The following is a 22483-nucleotide window of genomic DNA, read 5'->3' on the forward strand; positions in this document are numbered from 1 at the left end:
TTTAAGGGGTAGAAGGAAGACATGTCATCAGGACTCTTGGAAAGAGGTGGGGATTTCCAGGAGCAGCCTCATCTCATTTTATTATGGCTATATGTAACGATGTTTTGAAAAATTAAATTGACTTGACTTGGTTAAATTATGCAAATCAAAAACCTAAGTGTTTATAGTTAAGGTCAGTACTTCAACAAATTAAGTATGAAATTAAAAACACAACACAGAAGTCAGAGGTAAATATGGAGAGGAAGGGAATACATTCTTTCAATCTAGACGTATAACTGCAATGATACAGTAAATCCCTAAACTCTTTTTAGTGCTTATAAAATAAACTGTTACCGTTCTACTTGCGGAGGTTAATAGTATCTTTAATTATACTTCTAAAAACCCCCAAACTCTTCAATTAATTAAGAATATACACATACATGTTTATAAAAGATGCTCAAAATGGATTCTGGAATAAAATTCCAAGCAAAATAAATACCACCCCCCCAATCATACTGAGGCAAATCATAACCAATTTGTTTTAATAAACTAGTGATAAAGAGAATATCTAAAACTTACGTGTCATATTAATATACAGGGAAAGAGCGTAAGAATGATTGCAGGCTACGTCAGAGACAATGCAAACCAGAAGAAAGCTGACTATCTTTAAAGTATTTGAAATAAAAGGTAAATCTAGAATTCTATACCCCAAAAAAGATCCTTAAGAAAGTCTGAGATAAAATCATTTTCAGATAAGGACAAAGAATCTGTCACCAGAAGACTGCACAACAAAGAATGTTAAAGAACTTCTTCAGGCTGAAGGAAAATGATATTTCAATGAAAATGTAGATCTATTCAAAGGAATGTAGAATGCAAGTAAGAGTAAATATAAAGTTATTTTATTCTTTTTTAAAAATATTTTCAGAAATATATCCTTAATGCCAAAGTAAGCAACATATTGGGGGGGGGGGGTGATGTTATAGAATATAGAAAGCAAAATGTATAATAATAATTAGCACAGAGACCATAATTGGGGGCATGGAAAGATGGCAGTACACTGTTGAAAATTCTTACACATTACATAGAAAGGTATAATATTATTTAAAGATACACTATGATAACTTTAGGGCAACCACTACTAAACAAATAGTGGAGGTATAACAGTGCATGCTCAGTTGTGTCCAACTGTTTGCTGCTCCATGGACTGAAGCCCACAAGGTTCCTCTGTCCATGGAATTTTCCAGGCAAGAATACTGGAGCAGGTTGCCATTTCCTACTCCATGGGATCTTCTCAACCCAGAGATGGAACCCACGGCTCTTGTGTCTCCTGCCTTGGCAGGTGGATTCTTTACCACTGTACCACCTGCAAAGTCAGTGGAGGTATAATGAAAACACTAAAAAAGGTAAGAAAGAAAAGTGGGGAAAAAGAATGAACTGACATATAATATGGAGTCTTTCAATCCATAAACAAGGTATATCTTTAACATTTCTATAAATCTTATTTTTCTCATTGGTTCTTTGTAGTTTTTAGTGTAAGTCACTTATTTAAAAAAATTAATCTAAGTATTTTATAATTTTTATTTTACTATAAGCTGGCATTTTTTCTTTTCATTTTCAAAATGTTTCCAAGTATTTACTGCTAAAATATAGTTATATACAACTAACTTTTCAATATTGTCTTATTTTATGACTTAGATAAATTCTAGTACTTCTTTTGTAGACTTAGTATTATCTCTACACACAATTATTTTACCTTATTCTAAGACCCTGTAATTCCATGTCTATGTATTTACTGAAATGAAGTTATATGTGCACACAAAGTCTTGTAAGGAAATGTTCATAAGAACTTTATTCATAAAAACCCCAAACTGGAAACAATTCAAATATGTATCATCAGGTGACTGGATAAATCAATTGTGATATATCCATACAATGATATACCACTCAGCAACAAGAAGGAATGAACTACTAAGACACCTAACACTAAATTTTAGATTTTAGATAAATCTAAAAACCATCATGATGAGTGAAAGAAGTCAGACAATATATGATTCTATTTACATGAGATTCTAGCCTAGGCAATGCTAACCTACAAAGACAAAAAATAGGTTAATAAATGTCTCAAGTTAGAGTAAGAATGAGGAGAGATTAACTGTCAAGGGATACAAGAAAAACAAAATGGTCTATATTTTAGTTCTGAAAGTGGTTAACATGGCTGTATATATTAGTGAAAACACATCTAACTGTATATTTATAACAAGTTTTGTATTATTGAATATAAATTATATTCCAGTAGTTGATTTTTCAAAAAACTGAATTCAGAGGCAACCTTAAATTTATAAATCTATGTGAATTCTGTCTTCCTAATACTAAAAAGTGATATAAAATTGACCAACACTTCACAAGTCTATCTAGTTTAAGATCTCTTTATGAAAGTGAAAGTGAAGTCGCTAAGTCGTGTCAGACTCTTTGCGACCCCATGGACTGTAGCCTACCAGGCTTCTCCATCCATGGGATTTTCCAGGCAAGAATACTGGAGTGGGTTACCATTTCCTTCTCCAAAGATCTCTTTATAGTCTAAATCAATTGAAGTCTTTTATCTCAAATTAGTGTTAAGCCAGGCTCTAAGATAAAATCAAGAATCTAATACCTAATGTCTCCTTGAGAAAAAAAGAACTCAAAATGCTAAGTTAAGAACACTAAGACAGTGCTCCAATTTCCTTAGTATAGCTTAAGTTAACAGCAAGAATCAATAATAAAGCGATCATAAACCGTGTTTGCATCAGAGCCATGAAACCATCTTAAAAGTATCAACCAAATTATTTTCTTACCATCTTTAGTATAATACTAAGAGATCAAAGCAGCACTGGTAGATAAAGTAAACTGTATTTTACAAAAGTGAGAAAATTCATAACTAGCAACATCTCATTCCAAAATCTATCTCAAGAATATTCTTAAATCTGGTCCCTAATATATTTATAATTTGACAATAGGCTTTTTCACTGTGAAATTGCTAGATTCAAGTACTTTTTAGTTCAGTCACTATAGTGAACTATGATGGACCTATGAAGGACAGGAAACAATCTCCAACATCAAATCACATATAAAGTGGAGAAAAAGCAAACACGAACAATAATTAAACTTGAAAGAGATTTAAATAAAGTTAAGGCCAAGAAGCAAGAACATTTATCTCTGAGGAAAAATATAAATATGTGGCTAACTTTATTGAGTACTATCTATAAATCAGATTTCACTCTAATAAATTTTGATGCCACTCTTAAATCTTTTTACCAAACATTCAAGAAAAATCCCGTTAATTTGAAATGGGTTTGTTGTAATGATTTCCACAAACAAATTTGCCTTTACTCTTTGACAAAATTAGCATTTTAAACCAGATTATAGTAAGAGCTTTGAAACTGTATGGGAATCACCATAGATACTACCATTTAACTTAAACACAATTATAAATTATTATTGAATCATAAACTAATAAATTATTAACATCATTTTCCTAAAGAACTCATAGCGTTAGCTTGGTACTAGCTACTTTGCATATCTGAAATTGATAAAGCTTCCTTCATTTATGTTAAGGAAAAAAGTCAGTTTACACTGGCTTCCCCATTCAGTATTAATTTATAACACATTACTTTAAATTTTCTCTTTTGAACATAGGGTCAATTTTGTATTCACAACTCCTGAAAATACAATTTCCTCATGTAGAAAATACAGGCCATATTATTCAAAACATCTTAGAAATCTATGCAACAATATTGACACTTTATATTTTCAGAATTAGTTTCTTTTTACTTAGAAAACTTTCTTACATTCTAATTATTTAATTCAACTGCTTTAATAAGCAAAATAGCATATTTCAACTTAAGTTTCATACCCAAACAATACCCAATTTGAAAATAAAACCTAATTGACCAAAGTTACCTTACAGTATAAATATAGCTTTGCTCTACAGGTTTGATCAATTTAGTAAATGGAAATTCTCTTAATGTATGAGACAACCACCTTAAGTATATTACCCATTTTCCTTAAGAAAATTATCCATTTTTTCTAATCTATCAAAAGATTTAGTGACATTTGCAAGCAAAGCTGGAAAAATATTAATATACTAAGGTAAACAAACACTTAATAGATACCAAACCTGAAAAAGACAGCAAGTTAAAACAGTATAAAGAAAAAACACAAGAAGCTGGAGTCAGTTCTGAAATCAGACTGAGCTCTACCACTTATGAGCTATATGACTATGATACTACTTGATAGTCCTGAGTCCTTAGTCTCTTTGTGTAAAAACTATGAGCCAAAAAGCAGAGAAAATTAACTGAACATTTGTAAATGGACATATAGTAAGCACCAAGTGAACCTTGGGTTTTCCATTACTGTATGTAAGACAACTGTTTTCAACTCCAGTCACGTAGAAAATCAAACTATTTCAGTCAAATCCAAAAGACAGAATCTAGATTCTATCAGCTGAAAATCTTTAGTGCAATTACACAAAAACAATATCCAAATACAGGAAAATTAAATCTTTTTCCCCACATTAGGAAGAATTACTGAAAAACTTCTCAAGAAAAAGTTTCGAAGCCATTAAATAGCAGTAGTTAACATATACCACTCTCCGCAGTGCACAGCCTTCAACACTCCAACAGCAGCTGTAGTCTGTCGTTCAAAACCTTGTCCTATATGATCTGCATGAGCTCTTGTTCTGTCTTCAAAGAGCATTTCACGGGGCTCACTAGTTCGAGGTAGGTACTGCAGGTTTTTTATTTCATTGGTAGTTCTGTTTAAAAAAAAATTACATATATATATGTAGATAAAGAGACAGAGGTAGGCTTAAATATTAAGGCTTAACTGCCTTCAAACGTTTGTATTAAGGCATTCACAGGTTTAACTTTTTAAAATGCATTAATATTTACCTACTGTAAGTCAGGTACTACCTGGGCACTAGACCTAGTCAACAAAACAGCAGTGAATAAGACAAATTCCTTATTCTTGAGGGAGTTTATATTCTTATGGGAGAAATACCAAAATATAAACAGCAAGAAAACACTTGGCAATAAGTGCTTCCATAAAACACACATAGTTTACCAGAAGTAGGAGGGAACAGAAAACACTTTAGCTCCACTGTGGAGAACAGACATCTTCCACTGGCCCTCTCCTCCACCACGCACCTTCTAGAATCCATACGTATACAGAAACTGTTTACCACCTAGCCTCACGCACTGCAGAAACCCTCTCAAATTTTGCTGCAGAAGGGGAACAGGGTGAGAAGAATTTACTTTGGGAGTCATCATCTTATTTATCAGCCTGTATGATTTTTCTTTTGCTTACACAGACAAATCAGGATTGCCCCCATTATTTTCTTATCTCATCCTAGTCTATCCCCTAGAGTCACTCTTCCTTTTGTTTCTCTTTATTTCCCACCCTCAATCTCTACTACTTCACTGCTCTTTGCGCACTCTTGTCTTAAAAGTTTTATACAAACATTCACAGAGACACACAGACACATATGCAATGCTTTAATCTCCTTTTTTCCTGTTTGTGATTAATGTTTTACAGATAATCAGAAAGCTAGACGATGATGTTGCTTTCTGTGAAAAGCTAACAGGTTTTCAAACAAGCAAGTCTGCTCTCATTATACCACATTCTAATGAATTGAGACTTATTAAAAGCATTTGCAAAAAACAAAAGCATTTGGCACAGTGCCTAAGGCAATGTTCTCATTAGTTGGTAAGACTATAATGTGATGGGAAATGACCATATATACCATGGATTTTAATCCTTGAGTTCCTCAAGGGGCTGGTGAACTCCCTTAAATTACATGTAACAGTCTATGTACATCTGCATTGTTCTGGGGAGAGGCCTTTGGATTCTCCAAATGATTGATAAATTTAAATTAATCATTGAAATACATACCAAGTTTACCATTTACTCCCAACTTAAAAATGAACTTGTAAAAATTTGATTCAACAAAAATTTATTTATTAACCACCAGGCATTTTGTTTTGGTGCTAGAGACATTAGTAACAAGCACAACATTGTCCATGCTCTCACGTAACCTACATTTCACTCTATCACCATTTTTCCCTATTTTTTTTTAAATAATAAAGAGAGATCATCTTTACATATGTAAAAAAAAAAAAAAAGATATTACTTCCCCCAGGATCACCTACTCCATTCCCAACAATGTTAACCTAATGTACATTTTTCTACACTTTTCTCTGTGCTTACATATATATACTCTTATACACGTTTTTTATTTCTTTTCATAACAATAGAATCATACTTAACATATACTCTACATTTAGCTCTTTTCATCAGATATTCTTTCAGCGCAAAAGACAAAATTCATACTATGAAATTAACTATTTCATTGCATTCTTCTATAAGTGAAAGTGAAAGTTACTCAGTTGTGTCCGACTCTTTGCAACCCCATGACTATATACAGTCCATGGAATTCTCCAGGCCAGAATACCAGAGTGGGTAGCTGTTCCCTTCTCCACGGGAATCTTCCCAACCCAGGAATCAAACCCAGGTCTCCCGCATTGCAGGCAGATTCTTTACCAGCTGAACCACCAGGGAAGCCCCATTCTTTCATAGGAATATACCAAAATGAATTCAACCATTCTAATAATGGACAATGAGATCATTTTATACTCAATCTCACTATAATAAATGGTGCAACTAACATTCTTATGTATTTACCTTTAGTGCATTTATTTTTGGGGACAGAGTCCCAAAAGTACGGATCGTAGTTCAAAGAGAAAGAGAGAGAGAGAGAGAGAGTGTGTGTGTGTGTGTTAAGCTTTATGAGCTATTTTACTTTTAAAAAATGATTTAAAAAAATTATTACAGAAGCTCACCCATTGACCAATAATATATATGACCCTGTTTCCTCACATACCTACCACCCTGTAATATAATCTCTATTAATAGTTTCTGCCAATGTAATGGGTAAAAACAATATCCCATAATTCTCTTAACATACACTTAATATACAATTGGAGAAGTAACTCCACACTTGATCTTAGCCAAAAGGCCGAGAAGCGATGAGAAATAACTCCAGAAAGAATGAAGGGATGGAGCCAAAGCAAAAACAATAGCCAGCTGTGGATGTGACTGGTGATAGAAGCAAGGTCCAATGCTCTAAAGAGCAATACTGCATAGGAACCTGGAATGTCAGGTCCATGAATCAAGGCAAATTGGAAGTGGTCAAACAGGAGATGCCAAGAGTGAACGTTGACATTCTAGGATCAGCACACTAAAATGGACTGGAATCGGTCAATTTAACTCAGATGACCATTATATCTACTACTGTGGGCAGGAATCCCTTAGAAGAAATGGAGTAGCCATCATGGTCAACAAAAGAGTCTGAAATGCAGTACTTTAATGCAATCTCAAAAATGACTGAATCATCTGTTCATTTCCAAGGCAAACCATTCAATATCACAGTAATCCAAGCCTATGCCCCAACTAGTACACTCAAGAAGCTGAAGTTGAACGGTTCTATGAAAACCTACCTACAAGACCTTTTAGAACGAACGCCCAAAAAACTGTCCTTTTCATTATAGGGGACTGGAATGCAAAAGTAGGAAGTCAAGAAACACCTGGAATAAAAGGCAATTTTGGCCTTGGAGTACGGAATGAAGCAGGGCAAAGGCTAATAGAGTTTTGCCAAGAGAATGCACTGGTCATAGCAAACACACTCTTTCAACAACACAAGAGAAGACTCTACACATGGACATCACCAGATGGTCAACACCAAAATCAGCTTGATTATATTCTTTGCAGCCAAAGATGGAAAAGCTCTATACCGTCAGCAAACACAAGACCGGGAGTTGACTGTGGCTCAGATCATGAACTCCTTATTGCCAAATTCAGACTTAAAAAAGTGGGGAAAACCACTAGACCATTCAGGTATGACCTAAATCAAATCCCTTATGATCATACAGTGGAAGTGAGAAATAGATTTAAGGGACTGGATCTGATAGATAGAGTGCCAGATGAACCATAGACAGAGGTTCGTGACATTGTACAGGAGACAGGGATCAAGACCATCCCCATGGAAAAGAAATGCAAAAATGAAAAATGGCTGTCTGGGAAGGCCTTACAAATAGCTGTGAAAAAAAGGGAAGCGAAAAGCAAAGGAGAAAAGGAAAGACATACCCATTTGAATGCAGAGTTCCAAAGAATAGCAAGGAGAGATAAGAAAGCCTTCCTCAGCGATCAATGCAAAGAAATAGAGGAAAACAACAGAATGGGAAAGACTAAAGGTCTCTTCAAGAAAATTAGAGATACCAAGGGAACATTTCATGCAAAGATGGGCTTGATAAAGGACAAAAATGGTATGGCCTAACAGAAGCAGAAGATATTAAGAAGAGGTAGCAAGAATACACAAAAGAACTGTACAAAAAAGAGCTTCATGACCCAGATAATCACAATGGTATGATCACTCACCTAGAGCCAGACATCCTGGAATGTGAAGTCAAGTGGGCCTTAGAAAGCATCACTACGAACAAAGCTAGTGGAGGTGATGGAATTCCAGTTGAGCTATTTCAAATCCTGAAAGATGATGCTGTGAAAATAAGGGAAGCGAAAAGCAAAGCAATATGCCAGCAAATTTGGAAAACTCAGCAGTGGCCACAGGACTGGAAAAGGTCAGTTTTCATTCCAATCCCAAAGAAAGGCAATGCTAAAGAATGCTTAAACTACTGCACAATTGCATTCATCTCACACTCTAGTAAAGTAATGCTCAAAATTCTCCAAGCCAGGCTTCAGCAATACGTGAACCATGAACTTCCAGATGTTCAAGCTGGTTTTAGAAAAGGCAGAGGAACCAGAGATCAAATTGCCAACATCTGCTGGATCATCGAAAAAGCAAGACAGTTCCAGAAAAACATCTATTTCTGCTTTATTGACTATGCCAAAGCCTTTGACTGTGTGGATGGATCACAATAAACTGTGGAAAATTCTGAAAGAGATGGGAATACCAGACCACCTGGTCTGCCTCTTGAGAAACCTGTATGTAGGTCAGGAAGCAACAGTTAGAACTTGACATGGAACAACACACTGGTTCCAAATAGGAAAAGGAGTATATCAAGGCTGTATATTGTCACCCTGCTTATTTAACTTATATGTGGAGTACATCATGAGAAACACTGGACTGGAAGAAGCACAAGCTGGAATCAAGATTGCTGGGAGAAATATCAATAAGTTCAGATATGCAGATGACACCACCCTTATGGCAGAGAGTCAAGAGGAACTAAAAAGCCTCTTGATGAAAGTGAAAGAGGAGAGTGATAAAGCTCAACATTCAGAAAACTAAGATCATAGCATCTGGTCCCATCACTTCATGGGAAATAGATGGGGAAACAGTGGAAACAGTGTCAGACTTTATCTTTGGGGGCTCCAAAATCACTGCAGACAGTGACTGCAGCCATGAAATTAAAAGACGCTTACTGCTTGGAAGGAAACTTATGACCAACCTAGATAGCATATTCAAAAGCAGAGACATTACTTTGCCAACAAAGGTCCATCTAGTCAAGGCTATGGTTTTTCCTGTGGTCATGTATGGATGTGAGAGTTGGACTGCGAAGAAAGCTGAGCGCTGAAGAATTGATGGTTTTGAACTGTGGTGTTGGAGAAGACTCTTAAAAGTCCCCTGGACTGCAAGGAGATCCAAACAGTCCATCCTAAAGGAGACTAGTCCTGGGTGTTCAATGGAAAGACTGATGCTAAAGCTGAAACTCCAATACTTTGGCCACCTCATGCAAAAAGCTGACTCATTGGAAAAGACCCTGATGCTCTGAGGGATTGGGGGCAGGAGGAGAAGGGGACGACAGAGGATGAGATGGCTGGATGGCATCACTGACTCAATGGACGTGAGTCTGAGTGAACTCCGGGAGCTGGTGATGGACAGGGAGGCCTGGCATGCTGCGATTCATGGGCTCGCAAAGAGTCTGACACGACTGAGCGACTGAACTGAAGTGAATATACGATTGACTACCTAGGGCCTATTTATCTATTGGGTTTTTTTTTTTCCCCCACATTTTTCTTCTCATTTAGAAATGCTCTTTGTATATTATCTTTAGTCTGTCACGTTACAAATATCCAGTTTTAAGCTTTGTTGTGTTGATGTCTTTTTTCTCACAATAGTATCACCATTACATTCTTGCATCTTTGTTTAGGAAGGTCTCTCTTAAGCTTTTTATTCTGATATTTTTATTCTTTTTTTACTTATTATGTTCAAGTCCCTTACTTGCTATATAACACTGGGGTTATGGCTTGGTTTCCCTTCAAATGGACTTCCAATTATGCCAGCATTATTCATTAAATAAACTTTTTTTTCCCATTTATCTTTTTTTAAGTTCCCATTATACTTTGATCTATTTGTGTACTCTATCCTATTCCAGTGATCTTTTTGACCTTTATGGTAATTTTTAATGTTGAGTAAGATGAGGTCCCCCCTCACATGTATGTTCTCTTTCACAGCTTTCTAGACTATTTGCTGACTTTGTTATTCCATATGAATTTTAAAATTATTTTATCCAGTGCTGGAAGTGTGAGTCCAAATGAATCCTAAAATTCTAAAGGACTACCATTTGTATTCAATTCAGAGTACAGATCTAAACATCTGCTTAGATCTTTTTTTATATTCTCCATAGATGTTTTATTTTCTTAAAATATTATTTAAATTTGTTTCTGAATATTTATTCAATTTATTCCAATACAGGTTATAATGTCCCTGTTGTGAATGACATTTTTTCCCATCTCTGGTTACAATTTGTCATTTGCCTGTATTTTTCATGTTTTATTTATATTTGATATTTATAAGAAATTATATCAGCATGGATAACCATTTTTGAATTTACATTTCAATTACGCTCTAAACTTTCCCTATCTTCTTCCTCCAACTTTAAACAAATGCATACATAACAATGTATAACCACTCATTCCCAGCAATAAACATTTGTATCCAACATACCTTTTCCTTTTGAAAGGTGACTTTGGCATGTCAGCCACAGGGATCATCTGTTCTCCTGGGCGCACCCACATGATGGGACCATCATCACTATCTTTCCGACTCTCTAATTTTAAACTAGATAGTGTCCCCCAGGGCAGTGTACACTAGAGGCAAATAATGACATAGAAATCGATTATTTTTTAAAACGAATCTTCAAATATACATTAAAGACTACTGTGTCCTTCACAAAATTTCATATATACATTTGAATTAGGTACCTGTTTTAAATATATTTCTATATATTCATAAGTTTGCCTTCAAAATATTCTATTTCAGATACATCAAGAGAGTAATTATTCTTGGATAGTTTCCCCCACTTCTCCAATTCTGCAAGAGGTATGATTCACTGTATTCATCATTTGTTACTCTTTTTACCAAATATATGGGTCATATTGTTAAGCAGGAAGTTAAGCATGAGCACAAGGGGTGGCCTGGCTGAAAGGGATACAAGCTGATCTCTAAAACCCATACTCTTGCCTGGAAAATCCCATGGATGGAGGAGCCTCGTAGGCAGCAGTCCATGGGGTCGCTAAGAGTCGGACATGACTGAGCGACTTCGCTTTCACTTTTCACTTTCACGCACTGGAGAAGGAAATGGCAACCCACTCCAGTGTTCTTGCCTGGAGAATCCCAGGGACGGGGGAGCCTGGTGGCTGCCGTCTATGGGGTCGCACAGAGTCGGACACAACTGAAGTGACTTAGCATAGCATAGCATAGCATAGACACACATAGGCGAGTGTACAGATATGCTACAAAATTAACCAGAGACTTTTCCAACTCCTGCACATGGGCACTAGGCCCACAGTGGATACAAAATAACCACAGGGTCTTCCCCAAGTAATCTTAGGCAGTTAGGAGCTCGTTAAGGGTTCATAAAAATACTATATCTGATTTTAAGGGACTGAATTTTGGAAAGATATCAACAACACAGCCCACTGTTATATGACTTGCAATTGTCAATCGGCCTTGCGTTGTGTTGTATGCCCATTTGCATTCCCTTTCATTGATTGGTGGTGAGTACAAGCCCTATTTTGCAGAGGGCATAACCCAAAGGAAGAAACTGGAAGTATAAAAAGGGGGAACCCAGATGGAAAAGGAAGACTCCTTTGGGGTGGGCCTGCTCTCATGTTTTGGGGGTGTCTGTCTAATAAAAGATCTGCCTGCTTGAGCTGAACTGAGCTGTAACTTGTCAGTTGTCTTAAACCCTTTACTCAGTCGTTACAAATTTTTGTTGCGACGAGGCAAGAACCAAGGAAGAAAAATAAACCAACCTGACAATATAATGTTAACAAATTGGCAAAATAAGCAAGTTATCTTCCATGACAATCTATAAAAATGACCAACTGAGTTTTAAAAAATGGATACCTCAGATAAAAGAGGGCTACCTCTTTGAGTAGTTAAAACCTAACAGAACAAAGAGGAAAACTAAACCAAAATTAAAATTTATTTCTATGTAGTAGTTTCTTGAAGAGGTTGCTGGTCTAAAACCAGGGATTAAAATCTTTGAAAACAGGAGCAACCGAGAAATGACCAAGAGTCACTGTCCATTGAATGGTGAAAAAATGGGTATTTATAAACTTTACCCCCCTTTTCAAAAAGGGGAGGTTGTCAAATTACATCTCTCCAGAAAGAATGCATTTATTTAGCTCATTTACTTTGAAAATTAAAATCTGAAATATAAATATTTAAATGATTTTTTTCTTCTTTATTTCTTAAATTATGAAAGTATGATAACATTTACAGGAGACTTGGAAAATACAGAACAAAGTTACATATAGTTCTAGTATATATTATAGTTTTTTAAGTAAATAAAGATTTTTAGTTGTAGTTTCAATATCAAACTCTCAAAAATTAATAAAATTAATAGACAGAAAAGTAGAAGAATACAGGAGACCTGAAAAGCACCATGAACCAATTCAAAATAATTAAGATTTATTGAATTTTCACACAACGAGATACAAATCCTATTCAAGTTCCCACAGACTATATAAACCAGGAGAAACTGGAACATATCCCAAGACATAAAACAGTGCAAAAATTTCATCATCTGCAAGTATTGAAATCATACATAATCTGTTCTCTTATCACTGTGGAATTATGTTAGAAATCAATATCAAAAGATATCTGAAAATAACTCACATATTTTCAAGTACAATGTGATATTTACCAAGAGAAATCTTTGACTTACCATTGGAAAAGCCTCAATAAAGTTAAAAGATGGTGATTATAGGAAAAAAAGCATTTAAGTGAGAAATTAACATCAAACATACTTTTAAAAACCCATCTATTTGGAAATTAAGCATCCACTTTTAAATGACAGGTGTATCTAAGAAGCCATAACAAGGAAAATTAGAAAACATCTGTAACAAAATAAAAATGAAAAAAAGAATTTATCAGAATTTGCTGCATGCAGCGGTAGCTGCTCAATGCAATTAAATATGATGTGGACTCTTAAAAATAACGCATGAAAACAAATAATGGACACTAGCTTAAAATGTTCTGAAATTTGAACAAAATCTGTACTTTAGTTAAAAAAAACTGTATCGCATGTTAATTTCCTGTTTTCCAGATGCACAATTGAATTATCTTGTAATTTTTTTGTCAAATATAAATGCCCAGGCATTTTTTTCCCCCTTCTCCAAAGTTCCAAATGTGATTCTAATGAAGCAGCCATATTTAAAAACAATAGTATGATGATCTTTAATTTTTATTTAGCTTGTTTCACTTTTTCTATTTCACATTTGGTGCTCCCATTTCAGTTTATGTTTCTAAACTATGTATATATATATTTTAGAAAACTTATGAATTTTTGCTTAACTAAAAGTTTCATGGCATTTTGGTTCCACTTGTTTGACTAAGTATGAATAGAATGCTAGGTCTAATTTATAGTCACTCAAAACTCTGATATAGCTCCATTTATTCTAGCATCTTGCATTGCAGCTACAAGTCTAGAAAGCTTATTATCTTAAGAAATTTTTAAAAATAAATTTGAACGAGGCTTGAAACTTCTAATTCAATTCTGAGAATATAAAGGAAATGCTATGTTGTAAAAGAAATGATGGTATTTTTAAAATACCACTCAAATGCAACCAAATTCCATGTCCCTAGCTGGGAGAAACAGACAAGGAACCAATGGTTTAAAAGGAACAAAAAAGGAAATAAAAGGAAAATGGAGTAGGATGAAAAAGGAAAAGATATATATACACACATAGGCTAGAAAATTGAGTGAGAAGTTAAAAAGACAGAGAGAGAGAGAGAAATGTTCTACAGAATATGTAGCAAGTATTAGAGATAAACTAATCTTGTCACACTTTGACCTCTGAATTACTGATTAAATAACTGACCTAACTACATAGTTCAGAGATTTTTCTCTCAATAGGACAGTGCTAGCAGCCCATAAGAAGAAATATTTTCTGGAATGTAGGAACTGCTGGGAAAAGAAAGAAAAAGGAAGAAAGGGAGGAAAAAATAAAGGAGGAAGGGAAAAAAGGGAGGAAAGGAAGAAAGAAAACAGAATCCGGCTCAAAATCATTTAAAGAATTTAAAGCGGTCTTAAAGCTGCATTGTTTAAATACCTTATTTTATTGATGAGGACACTGAAGCCCAGAAAGTTTAACTGGTTTGCCCAACCCAGCTAGGATCTCCAAAGCTGAAATACAGTTATACAACTTGCCAGGCCAGTTTTCCACACACCCAAACTGTCACTCCCCAGTTGCAAAAACTGTGGGAAGCATCTATCCTGTACTTTTAAATCCTCTGGCACTCAAGTTTATAAAAAGGTGATAAACCAATGGAACTTATTTTCCTAAAGTGGCAGCTACAGGCAAGTATTATTTTCTGATCTACCACTCAGCTTTGCTATTAGAATTAGTACCTGAGAGTTACACACACACACACACAAGAATTACTTTTAGTTTCTCACCTCTTCTTCCCTTCCTGCCAAATCAACTGAAATCAAAAATTTTATAATTCTGAAGAAGCCATGATTTGAATCACTTGTAGCATGAAAGTTAACACCCATGACTTAGACTGCTTCACATTGTTTTCTCTTACTTTTAAAAATGGTGAATCTTCCAACATGTCAAGGAACTCAGGGAAGTAATCTCCCACTTCTTCATCAACTGCTCCCACCAAGCTGATTTGTCTCATTGGGCCAGCTCTATAAGTACCGTGAGAATATGTTCTTTTTACCTGAAGGATATGGATTTAATTACATTAAACATAAGACAATTCCTGTTACCACTGCATAATCCTAAATTATGTATGCTGTCTCAGATTTTTAAAACAAAATGTGAGGCAAGCAAAATAAAACAAAAAAGCCTGTTACAAACAGTAAAACAAACAACAACAAAAAATCTGCACAAAATTGAGGCATTTTACCTTCTCTAGTTATTACTACACACTGCTTATGAAAACAGAGTTGAGATAAACAGCATACTTCCCGACAATATAGTTCCTCCTTTCAACAGTTTATTATTTGATCTATAATGCTACTGAAATTATATTCAAAAGTTCCTATACCTATATTTTCCTAAATGGTTCATACCTTTTTGTTAGAATTTTCAAAAACAGACCCTCTGAAAACAGTGCATTTAACCATCATCAGTACTTTGTATGTCAAAAAGGAATTATGTTCCTTTCTAGATCTCAGCATATTAATCTAAGATTCAGTTTATACTTCTCTGATGAAAACCTACTAGAGCTGGAGAACCAAAAGTCCTAGGCTCCAAATCTACATTTGCTATCTACCAGTTATGCTGGTAGAAATCAGTTAAATTCCTTCAGTTTTAGTTTCTTTAACTGGAAAGACTGATCTCAGATTTCTAAAGAAAACAGTAATTATGTAAAGCCACCTGTACAGTGTAAGCAAATGGTTATCATTCAAATTTAAACCAAAATAAAAGAGGCTATACCTCAAGAATCATTGGTCCTAAATTTCAAAAGTACATCCAGACCTTACAGAGAACCCTCACATGCTAACGCTAGTAAACACAAGTATCTTTAAAGCAAAACAAATTCCTTTCATAAATAAACATCTTTTTCTCTGGATTAGCCTTTATGGCCACTAACTTTAGGGAAATAACACTGTCTCAGTTTACCTGGGTCTATTCCAGTTTTAAAATGTGAAGTCCCATACACGAGGTAAATCTAGATGAGTAAATTTTCATCACATCAGGGACACAGACTCTAAAATATGTTCAGATCACAAGATGAATCCCTACACCCGCAGTTGGTAAACACATTATGTATCAAAGTATCTAAGCCCCCACCTACATCAAAAACGGGACAATTAAAGTTCTATCTTAACAGAATATTTGACTAAAACACTAGATAATTTTATTTTTTAGAATAATAAGCAAACTGGTGTTATCAATGATACATTATTTCCTTAATAAGTTCATTTACCAGAATTTCAAAGTTAAGTTTTCATGAAGTGCCATAAATTCACTTCTCAGAAATATAAAACGTTACCCAAATTCTTCAAGTTACAAAAAAAAAAAAAAAAAAAAAAGCTGGGGTCTGTGTGCCCATTTTGTACTCATGGTCTGATCTTTCTCCTGCCTCCCAAAAGTTCCTAGCATCTCCAATACTGACAGAACTGAAAGTGAGTATCTGACGTTACAACAATATTTAGGCTCTAGATGTTTAGATATACTAACAGTACCACAAAAGTAAAATTAATCACTGTTATGCATTTCTGTAATGCAGTCTAACAAAGCTAAAAATATCAACTTAAAATTTAGCAAAATTATCAGGATTGGTATCAATTTTGTTAGCTGATTCTGAGATCGTGGCTTCAGTACTGGATCTGCAAATGAGCATGATTTTCTGAGAGACTGATTAAAATTAAAAGACTTGTATTAAAATTCATAAATACCTCACTGAAATCAAACACCTTCTGTTGTTAAACACAAGTTTTCAAGTGCTTTGAAATGTATCATTTGATTTATAAGACATATTTGAGAGGCAGGATTTACACTTCACACAATTAAGTTAATTTTCTGTGATTCAAACATCTTTGTCTTGTGTAAATTTCGATTACTGTCTAAACTGTTAACCAGTTCTAGAAAACCCAGAATTCAGTCTTTGCCATCCATCTGGGTCATTCTACTGTATCACAGTATCAACAATGATCAACTTAATGATTTGCGCAGTGACTCAATTATCAACGAATTAACTTGAAGAAGGAGAAATTTCCAGTGAGAGAATCCTTCTGCAACACAACTGAATATAAGACCTCTTACAAGGAAACGGGTACTTTTAACATACTCTTAAAACAAAAGTCAAATGAATGGATGGCCTGCTGGACTCTTTTCTTTCCAAGAGAGTATATCTAAGAATACACACATTCAGACCTGGAATACACACACTAGACCATTCAGGTATGACCTAAATAAAATCCCTTCTGTTTCTACGGTGAAAGTGAGAAATAGATTTAAGGGACTAGATCTGACAGACAGAGTGCCTGATGAATTATGGACAGATGTTCATGACATTGTACAGGAGACAGGGATCAAGACCATTCCCAAGAAAAAGAAATGCAAAAGAGCAAAATGGCTGTCTGAGAAGGCCTTGCAAATAGCTGTGAAAAGAAGAGAAGCAAAAGGCAAAGGAAAAAACTAAAGATATACCCATTTGAATGCAGAGTTCCAAAGAATAGCAAGGAGAGATAAGAAAGCCTTCCTCAGTGATCAGTGCATAGAAACAGAGGAAAACAATAGAATGGGAAAGATTAAAGATCTCTTCAAGAAAATTAGAGATACCAAGGGAACATTTCATGCAAAGATGGGCTCGATAAAGGACAGAAATGGTATGGACCTAACAGAAGCAGAAGATATTAAGAAGAGGTGGCAAGAATACACAGAAGAACTGTACAAAAGGGATCTTAATGACCCAGATGATCACGATGGTGTTATCACTCACCTAGAGCTAGAAATCCTGGAATGTGAAGTCAAGTGGACCTTAGGAAGCATCACTACGAACAAAGATAGTGGAGGAGATAGAATTCCAGTTGAGCTACTTCAAATCCTAAAAGATGATGCTGTCAAAGGGCTGCACTCCATATGCCAGCAAATTTGGAAAACTCAGCAGTGGCCACAGGACTGGAAAAGGTCAGTTTTCATTCCAATCCCAAAGAAAGGCAATGCCAAAGAATGCTCAAACTACTGCACAATTGCACTCATCTCACATGCTGGTAAAGTAATGCTCAAAATTCTCCAAGCCAGGCCTCAACAATACATGAGCCAAGAACTTCTAGATGTTCAAGATGGTTTTAGAAAAGGCAGAGGAACCAGAGATCAAACTGCCAACATTCAGTGAATCATCAAAAAAGCAAGAGAGTTCTAGGAAAACTTCTATTTCTGCTTTATTGACTATGCCAAAGCCTTCACTGTGACAATCAAAATAAACTGTGGAAAATTCTGAAAGAGATGGGAATACCAGACCACCTGACCTTCCTCTTGAGAAATCTGTATGCAGGTCAGGAAGCAACAGTTAGAACTGGACATGGAACAACAGACTGGTTCCAAATAGGAAAAGGAGTACGTCAAGGCTGGATATTGTCACCCTGCTTATTTAACTTATATGCAGAATACATCATGAGAAACGCTGGGCTGGAAGAAGCACAAGCTGGAATCAAGATTGCCAGGAGAAATATCAATAAGCTCAGATATGCAGATAACACCACCCTTATGGCAGAAAGTGAAGAACTAAAGAGCCTCTTGATGAAAGAGTGAAAAAGTTGGCTTAAAACTCAACATTCAGAAAACGAAGATCATGGCATCCGGTCCCATCACTTCATAGTAAATGATGGGGAAACAGTGGAACAGTGACAGACTTTATTTTTGGGCTCCAAAATCACTGCAGATGGTGGAAGAAAAGTTACGACCGGTTTAACCTAGACAGCACATTAAAAAGCAGAGATATTACTTTGCCAACAAAGGTCCGTCTACTCAAGGCGATGGTTTTTCCAGTAGTCATGTATGGATGTGAGAGTTGGACTATAAAGAAAGCTGAGTGCCAAAGAATTGATGTTTTTGAACTGTGGTGTTGGAGAAGATTCTTGAGAGTCCCTTGGACTGCAAGGAGATCCGATCAGTCCATCCTAAAGAGATCAGTCCTGACTGTTCATTGGAAGGACTGATGTTGAAGCTGCAACTCCAATACTTTGGCCACCTGATGCGAAGAACTGACTCATTTGAAAAGACCCTGATGCTGGGAAAGACTGAAGGCAGGAGGAGAAGGGGACGACAGAGGAAGAGATAGTTGGATGGCATCACCAACTCAATGGACATGAGTTTGAGTAAACTCCTGAAGCTGGTGATGGACAGGGAGGCCTGGGATGGTCGTAGAGAGTCGGACACGACTCAGCGACTGAACTGAACTGACACACATTCAAAAGACAGACTAATAAGGAAAGGATGCTCTTTAGTGCTTGGAGAGATTTAGGAGTCAGAGACAATCTTCTCTGAGGAAATATTAATCTGAAATATTACAGTTTATTTAATAGGTAAAAACAGGCCAAACTATACATGAAATAATTTATTTCTCTAACTGAAATAGACTTTGGAGTCTACCAAGTGGTTTCCATGCAATTCAAATAACTACTTCCATTCTAAAACATTAAAAAAAAGAACCTACTATAACATTATTTAACTGTAGAGGAGGATAAATACTGTTAATAATTAGAAAAACAGAGCTACTATTAACAAGTTTAACATTCAGCCCTCTTTGAATAAAATTTCTGTGTTTAAATGTTAAGTAAAAACATGCAACATTTAGTAACAGCAAGAATGGGTAAAGCTTCTTTGGTGGTAATATTAAAGATATATTTTATAACTTAAGTACTTTACTTTGATTTATCCAGATGTTGCTATTTTAGATTGGAATGATTATTTCACTGACTGAAGAGAACATTACTGACCTAGCCATCTCATTTCATTCAAATTTCCACTTTTACATTAATTTCCAAGTTTACATATGTTGTTCTTCGTTTGAAAGTAAAATAAAAGGAAACACATGTCTAAATTAGTACAGATCTAAATGTTAAAAACTTTAACACAATAGATTAAAACAAATTTGATTTTTCCTCCTCTCCTATATTTGACACCCCTAAAACAACACTATATTTGTTGATGGTTTTTTGAAGTCTGTACTATTAAAATTCATAAATATTTCAAAGGATATATGGAAAAAACTAAATTTTAAAGAATAAAGTAAATACAGACTCTACATGTTGGATTATAATGTTAAATATGGTACTTGAATCTTCATATTTCTTGTCATCTCATGGAAAAATACATATATATGTAAAATTCATTTACACATATAATTTGCTATAATAAAAGCACAAGTCCCTTCCCTTTTCACCAAAATGTGCTAAAACTGTAAAGTACTTTTGTTTGTCCACTACTAAAACCACAGATAAGTAATTCTCTGGTGGTCCAGTGGTTAGACTCCATGATCTCTCACTGCCAAGGGTCCAGGTTCAGTCCCTGATAGGGGAACCAAGACCCCTCACGTGAAACAGTTCACAGCAAAACCAAACAAACAAAAAGCAATCCACACATACATTCCACTAGAAAGTATGGTCTCTATATAAATTGCACATACTTAGCTATCGGGTTTAAAACAAAAAAGAATTTTCTTCTAAACATTGATTCTCCAAATATTAAAGACAATAATCTGATGCCTCAATAGAATGGATATAAATATATTTAAATTTAAAACTAAATTTTAAAAATTAAATTCATCACAATCTTAGCTTGAGAAAGTAATCTGCATTTTAAAATACAGTGTAACTCAATTAAAAAATGCCCAGACCTGAACTTACAAAAAAGATATATAGATGGCCAACAGGCACAAGAAAAGATGTTCAACATCACTAATCATCAGGAAAAAGCAAATCAAAACTCCAGTGAAACATCACTTCACACCTGTCAAAAGGGCTATCATCAAAAAGATCAAAAATAACAAATGTTGGAGAGGATGTGAAGAAAAAGGAACCTTTGTACACTATTAATGTGAATGTAAATTGGTGTAGCCACTGTGGAAAACAGCAGAGGTTCCTCAAAAAACTAGCAATTTCATTCATGGGTATATATTAAAAAAAAATGAAAACGCTAATTCAAAAAAATAAATGCATCCCAAGGTTGAAAGCAGCTTTATTTACAACAGCCAAGATATGAATGCAACCCAAGTGTCCAACAACAGATGAATGGGTAACAAAGACATGGTGTGTGTGTGTATATATATACACATTCAAAGACACACACACACACACACACACACTGAACGCTATTCAGCTATAAAAAGAATACATTTTTTTCTATTTGCAACAACATGGATAGACTTGAGTGATATTACTAAGTAAAATAAGTCAGAGAAAGATAAATACTATGTATTAGTTATAAAAGGAATCTAAAAAATTAATGAATATAACAAAAAAGAAAGACTCATAGATACAGAAAACTAGTGGTTACCTATGGGAAGACGGGTGGGGGGGGAGGGGGACGAGCAAGACTGAGGCAGGGAGTTAAGTACAAACTACTATGTATAAAATAAATAAGCTACAAGGGAATAATGTACACCATGTGCAATACAGACAATACTTTATAAGAGCTTTAAAATGGAGTATAATCTAAAGAAACTGAAGCACTATTTTGTCACTTGAAACTAATAATAATATAAATCAACTATACCCCAATTAGGGGCTTCCTAGGTGGCACTAGTGGTAAAGAAACCACCTGCCAATGCCGGAGACATTAAAAGATGCGAGTTCAATCCCTGGGTCAAGAAGATCCCTTGGAGGAGGGCATGGCAACTCACTCCAGTATTCTTGCCTGGAGAATCCCATGTCAGAGAAGCCTGACAGGCTACAGTCCACAGGGTCACAAACAGTCAGACACGACTGAAGTGACTTAGCATTCATGCATGCACACCGCCAATTAAAATAAAACACAGTGTAATGTAACTTTTAATTACATACCATTTAATACACACCATTTAATTCCTTCCTGGAGAAGGAAATGGCAACCCACTCCAATACTCTTGCCTAGAAAATGCTATGGACAGAGGAGCCTGATAGGCTCAGTCCATGGGTTCAGAACACAAAGAGTTGCACAAGACTGAGCAACTTCGTATTAATACAACTTTTAATACTAATTGGGTAAAGAATCTACCTACAGAGCAGGAAATACAGGTTCAATCCCTGGGTTGGGAAGATCCCCTGGAAGGGGAAATAGCAACTCACTCTAATATTCTTGTGGCTTCCCTGGTGGCTCAGAATAATAAAGAACCATTATATCTATTACTGCGGTCAGGAATCCCTCAGAATGGAGTAGCCATCATGGTCAACAAAAGAGTCCGAAATGCAGTACTTGGATGCAATCTCAAAAACGACAGAATGATCTCTGTTCATTTCCAAGGCAAACCATTCAATATGACAGTAATCCAAGTCTGTGTCCCAACCAG

At 35.4% G+C, this 22483-nt stretch overlaps 1 protein-coding gene across 2 annotated transcripts in view; it reads right to left on the reverse strand.

Annotated features, from left to right (window-relative positions):
• RSBN1L (round spermatid basic protein 1 like) overlaps positions 1–22483 on the reverse strand; it is an 85409-nt gene that overhangs the window by 2845 nt on the left and 60081 nt on the right. The window contains exons 4-6 of one of the 2 annotated variants that reach the window (XM_061413855.1): positions 15065–15202; positions 10973–11115; positions 4601–4768 (exon numbers count right to left, since the gene is read on the reverse strand). In XM_061413855.1, coding sequence (XP_061269839.1) covers positions 4601–4768; positions 10973–11115; positions 15065–15202 — 449 coding nt within the window. The remainder of the gene's footprint in view (positions 1–4600; positions 4769–10972; positions 11116–15064; positions 15203–22483) is intronic. The other variant, XM_061413856.1, reaches the window with a different exon arrangement.

The sequence above is a fragment of the Bos javanicus genome, chromosome 4 (genome assembly GCF_032452875.1).
Source record: "Bos javanicus breed banteng chromosome 4, ARS-OSU_banteng_1.0, whole genome shotgun sequence".
Lineage (NCBI taxonomy): Eukaryota > Metazoa > Chordata > Mammalia > Artiodactyla > Bovidae > Bos > Bos javanicus.